The sequence below is a fragment of the Jaculus jaculus genome, chromosome 10 (genome assembly GCF_020740685.1).
Source record: "Jaculus jaculus isolate mJacJac1 chromosome 10, mJacJac1.mat.Y.cur, whole genome shotgun sequence".
Taxonomy (NCBI): Eukaryota; Metazoa; Chordata; class Mammalia; order Rodentia; family Dipodidae; genus Jaculus; species Jaculus jaculus.
Genome location: NC_059111.1, coordinates 54,878,035 through 54,884,034, shown reverse-complemented (window position 1 = coordinate 54,884,034; position 6,000 = coordinate 54,878,035). Strand labels below are relative to the sequence as shown.

The window sequence follows — 6,000 nt, the reverse complement described above, 5'->3', positions numbered from 1 at the left end:
CTGATCTGCACACCTCTATACATGGGTGCTGGTGATCTTCACACACTCATGCGACACTATTCATTCACTACACCTACTACACACACACACACACACACACACACACACACACACACACACAAGCATTAGAGACACTACCGCAAACAAATTTAGGTCAATTTATATTAGTGTGTTGTGGATTTCGTCTAGAAATCCCTTGTCAGGTTCTTCCTTCCCAGAAACCTAGGCTTTGAAACCTTTGAGATTTCGCTTCCACCGCTGCAGCCATTATTCAGAAGAAACCACTTCTCTAGAAGCAGAAAGGTTTACTTGAACAAGGTAACACACCAGGAGTAATTAAGATTAGTACTGGTACCAACACTTCACGTGTCCCTTGGGCCAAGTACTCTTTTGAGAGCTTTGTGCACAACTGAATCCCCCTGACAACCCTATGTGGTAGGTCTTGTTCTTTTCACTAAACAAGTGAGAAAGCTGGGCCACAAACTAAGTACCTTGGTACATTTATTTCCACCCCACCATTTCACGTAACCCTAATAACCCAGAAATTCGCTGTGTGTGTGTGTGTGTGTGTGTGTGTGTGTGTGTGTGTATGTGTGTGTGTGCGCGCCCGCGCGCCCGCGTGCGCGCGCGCAGACCTTTACAAGGGATGGTGTGTGTGTGTGTGTGTGTTGAGAAAAGTAGGGATATTAGAAAACACGTCCTGACGACCTGTGCTAGGCGTGGGGCCTGCGGCGCCCCTCCTGCTGGGCCACGGCGTCCAGGGAGGGCTGGTCAGGAGGCTCCCGCGCCGGTCGCTCCTAGCGCGTGGGGCTGGGCCGCAGCCGCTGCCGCGCCACCTGCTCGGCCTCCCGCGTCCCCGCCCGCGTCCCGCCCCCGCGCCGCGCCCGCGTCCCTCCCTCCGGCGTGACGGGAGCTCGGGCGCCGGCTGCCCGCGCCTCGAGCGAGCGAACGAGCGAGCGCTACGGAGCTGTCGGCGAGCGGCGAGCCGAGCCGAGCGCAGTCCTCGCGGCCCGGAGCCCGACCGCGCAGCCCGCAGTGGCCGCCGGGGACTCGGCGTCACCGCGATGCTGCTGCTCGCCCTGCAGCCGGCGCGGGGCCGGGGCTGGGGGCGCTCGGCCGGGGGTCCCTGGAGCCCCGCCTGGCTTTGCTGCTGGGCGCTCGCCGGCTGCCAGGCAGCCTGGGCTGGGGACTCGCCCTCTTCCGGCCGCCCGCTTCCTCCGTGCCAGGAGGTGAGCCGCTCCTGGTCCCTAGCTGGAGTTTGCCGGGCGGGGCGGGGCGGGGCGGGGGTCAGGGGTGAGAGTGGAGGCTTTCTGTTTGCTGTCACCTTTATTTTTCTGGCTAAGAGGTCAGAGGTTGTGGCTTGTTTCCAGGGTTGAAGTTGCTGGCCCCTGGTAGCTGACCAGGACAGGGTGTGTAGCTTGCCTCTTTCTGGAGATGCTTTTCTGCCCTTGTTTATGTGTTTGGGGGTTCTGCAGGACTTAGAGGCGCTCTCTTTGGCGAGCCTGGACTCTGGATCTGGGGCCAAAGGACAGATTTCAGGAAGTGGAAGAGACTGGGGAAGCCCTGTCCTAGGGATTTGAAGAACTATCTCACCGCCGACTTGTCAAGGGCCCAGATTACCCACAACGGAAGAAGTTCCCCACCCCCACTTTGTCCATCTCCAGGGTTCTACACCTGCGCCCTCTTTCCTTGCGCCCAGCTGCCGGATGAGGCCTTGAAGATTTAAGCCACTGTATGGTGTCTTGACATTCTTCTGGCGTAATATGGAGATGAAGTAGGTAGGAAAGAGAGAGAGAGAGAGAGAGAGAGAGAGAGAGAGAGAGAGAGAGAGAGAGAGAGAGAGAGAGAGAGAGGGAGGGAGGGAGGGAGATTGGAGAGAGAGAGAGGAGAGAGAAAGAAACACGAACGAACGAACTTAGGGAAGAGGCAGGCTGGTGAAGTAGAAAATTAGAAAGGACAGAACCAGTCTGCTTCTTTGGGGAGACGTTTCATCACCTGGCAGCAGTCTTAGAGCTGTATATTTTATAGCTTGAGATTTGTGTTGGTTTACAGCCAAGAAAGATAAATTATGGGTGATGTGAGTTTTCTTCTGCTTTTAGGGAAACGAGACTGAGTGTATCAAAAATTTACTGGGTTGTCATTGGTGCACGTGTATTGTGTGCTTCTCTCTCCTTTAATGTTCCAGAAAGTGCAGCTCTTAATGAAAATCAATGAGGGAAAGGAAGTAAGATTTCTGACCCACTTTAAGTGATTATGTCGGAGAGGATGTGAGAAGTAGCTGTTTTTAGGAAGATTGCTAGGAACCAGGGTGATGGGACTTTTAAATTTATGCAACAAAAATAGGCTAGTGACTATCCCTTTTGGGAAGAAAGGCCAGATTCCGTTCCTTGTATATGTTGATATAACTTCTGAATTTTACCAAGGCTGGAATTACAGGATATCTTTGTTTTAGACATCATTCATCATTTGTGGATTCTCATCTTCCTCTCCTACCCTTCAAGTCCCAGGACAGCCTGAAATGAAATGAAATGAAAGAGAATCAGATTAAGGGCTTGTGTTGTAATTGGACGATTCAGGGTAAGAGCTCAGCAAACAGCTGTGTTAAATTTCACAATGTTTGTGGGGTATTAGTTTAATATATATCCTACAGTGTTATGTCACCTGGGAATAACCCATTTTTCTAGGCTTCTACAGAATGCTTCTTGGACATCCTCAGCAGTTGTGACAGGATAAACTTTATTCTCTAGCTGCTCAGAATGCAGAATTCTTTCTTTTCTAAAGTGGAGGCTTAAGCTTCTTGTAACATCCCTTCTTATTATAGAAGAATCTGCTTGAAACAGGAAGATGAAGGCAGAATGGGAGATATTTTGTTACTCCACTATGACTAATGAATCGTTTAGATGAGCACATGCTTTACCCATGTATATCCACACAGAATAGAGGTAGAGATATCATAGAAAATTCAAGAAGGATCATAGATAATTCAAGCTGCGGGGTTAAGCAACAGGGAGTCTCTCTGGGACTTAGCAAGTTCCTGTGAGATATAGCTATTGAAATGTGACCAAAAGCACAGTGAAAATAACTATTAGGTGGTCATTGCTGACCATTTCTCCATTGCTTTGCTTTTTGAAAAAAATATTTATTTATTTGAGAATGAGAGAGAAGAGACAGAGAATATGAATAGGTATTCCAGGACTTCTTGCAGCTGCAAATAAACTCCAGGTGCATGTGCCACTTTGTGCATCCTGCTTTAGATGGGTACTGGGGAAATCTCACCCAGGCTGGCAGGCTTTGCAAGAAAGTACCTTCAATTGCTGAGCCATTCCCCCCCCCCCCCGCTATTTTTTTTGAAACAAGGTCTCATTCTAAATCCCAGACTTATCTAGTACTTCCTCAGTATTCCTGCCTCAGCTTCCTGAGTGCTGTGAGCCATCATGTCCTGTTTATTATTATTATTATTATTATTTTTTTTACCATTAAAGGGGCTACTGATGTGCACAAAGAACAGCACTATGATGTGAGGAAGAAAGTGAAAACAGCTATAATAAGGGGCATGGAGGTTGGAAATGAAAGCCAACACTTCATAATATGGGAGAATGCTAAAGTGTGTGAAAAAAACCTGCAGGGCATTCTACGTCTCATTTCCCCCTGGTAATTTGTCACATTTTTTATCAGTAATCTTATGAAAATAGTCATGTTTAATGAAGTTAAGAGACTCCTCTTTTTTTTTGCAGGTAGGGTCTCACTTTAGCCCAGGATGACCTGAAGTTCACTATGTAGTCTTAGGCTGGCCTTGAACTCACAGTGATCCTCCTACCTCTGCCTCCTGAGTGCTGGGATTAAAGGTGTGTACCACCATGCCCAGCAAGACTCTTATTTTCCTTGCTTAGTTGTAGAGGAGAGCAACAAAGGGAAGCGAAGCATAGGAAGTTGACCTGGGAGTCATCTAGTGATGATTGCCTGTGATCAGGAAAAGACCCTTCACAAATACAGTTGGTTTGTAACTAAGAGTTTCAGCTTAGATTCTGTGGCAGATTGGACTCTGGCATGAAATTCTGAAATAGTTTCCTTTATCAAAGTCCTTGGATTATGGAACTGTGGAGGGATCATTGCTTTGGAAGGTTTGGTGGGTGATCAAAGCAGCAGGTTATAAATCCAAAAACAAACAGGAAGCAATGTTTTGGGAGAGAGAAATAAGTAATGTCAGCAGGCTAGCAGGTAAAGGACAAAAATAGGATGTGACTCCCTTAAATGGTGTTCAAAATAGATTGAGCTCAAGAATAATTCAGATTTTTGCATGAGGGAAATTACCAAGTGTGCTTTCTGAATTTTTTTTAGCATCTGCTTTTCACTTGTAAAATGTCTGTAATAAAAAGTGACCCTGGGGGTTGGAGAGATGGCTTAGTGGTTAAGGCATTTGCCTGCAAAGCCAAAGGACCCAGGTTCCATACCTCAGTATTTACCTAAGCCAGATGTACAAGGCAGCAAATGTGTCTGGAGTTTAAAAGTGGCTGGATGGCCTGGAGCACCCATTCTCTCTCTCTTTAATAAATAAAAAAATTTAAAGTGACCTGTATACTTTTATTATTAAGATGAGATTAATATAAAGAACAAAAATTATACAAATGTAAGAGTTGTTTGTTGCTGGATTAGTGGGGTTAAATGCTAAAATTTCAAGAAGGGTCTAGGGGCTCACAGGATAGGCCTGTCCAAGAATTGGAATGGGAATTTTGACTCACTGCTAATCAGACTTATTAGGGCAGGTAGAGGGAAAAACTATAAAGGCCAACAGATGATTCAGCATTGCAATAAGGTATTAAAGGACAGACTGCATGAGAGGAAAAATAACAGAGCTAAGTGGATTATGTATACATTTAAATTTGATACATGAAATCACAAGACAGCTGATTCTTAGTTCATTGTTTAAAAATCTTTCATAATGTGATTCTATTGGCTTCTGAATTTTTTATTGAATGATAACTTTGGCCAACAGTTTTTATTCTACCATCATTTATTTAGTGCATGCTATTTTGCAGATAAAATGTTATGTTGTATCAATTAAAAAACCAAAATATATATGGGTAAGGATGAGACAGATATATAAATGAAAATTTTAATTAAGGGATTTGGTGACATTAGAGGCACTCACATCTACAGAGAAGGATCAGAAAAGGCCATATAGTAAGAGGAGAAGACTTAAATGATGAGTAGAAATTTGCCAAGTAGGAAATGATCAGGTGTGATTATGGGCTCATTTGGAGGAAAGGTACTTCAGGTGCACAGCATAGATTTACAGAGGGCAGAAACACAAACCTGAATTGTGTTGAGAAGCTTAATGTGCAGTGACTTTAGTGCAGACTCACGTTGCATTAATAAGCCATGAGAAACTTTGTGTGTCGGTGACAGCACCCCAATCATAATGGGGCTTATGTCATGCTAAGAAGCTGGTCTTCATTTGTAGGGGATGGAGAGCAAGAGCATGATATGGAAAATAGGAATGATAAAATATGATTTAGTATGGCAAAATAATATTGAGACTAAATTAGAGGAGTAGGAAATAATAGAGGTGAGATCTGCTAGCAGGTGACTGTCCAGGCAGAGGAATGCAGAACCTCAGTGAAGGAGTAGCTATGAAGATGGAAAGGAGAGCATGATGTCAGAAGATAGAACTGACAGGAAGTAGATGCTGAGGCTCATGGAATGATAGGTTCTGGCCTGACTAGAAAAAGGTGTCTCTGACCTCATGAGATGGAGTGTGAGGAAGAGGAGGTAAGGAGTTTTGTTCTAGAGTGGCTGACAGAATCACTCATTAGGTAGCCAGAAATCAGGCCGTAGTGGTCAGGGCTGGTGAGACTCTTTTGGATGAAAGGTGTGATGGGCACACACCTTTAATCCCAGCACTCAGGAGGCAGAGATAGGATCGTGGTGAGTTCAAGGCCACCCTGAGACATCATAGTGAATTCCAGGTTAGCCTGTGCTAGAGCAAGACCCTACCTCGAA

General features: G+C 45.6%; 1 protein-coding gene across 2 annotated transcripts in view; it reads left to right on the top strand.

The window, feature by feature from the left end:
- The first annotated feature begins 1,064 nt into the window (after window positions 1-1,064).
- Elapor2 (endosome-lysosome associated apoptosis and autophagy regulator family member 2) overlaps window positions 1,065-6,000 on the top strand; it is a 202,778-nt gene continuing 197,842 nt past the window's right edge. For both annotated transcript variants that reach the window (XM_045160979.1, XR_006639358.1), the window contains exon 1: window positions 1,065-1,229. In XM_045160979.1, the coding sequence (XP_045016914.1) occupies window positions 1,065-1,229 (165 nt within the window). The remainder of the gene's footprint in view (window positions 1,230-6,000) is intronic.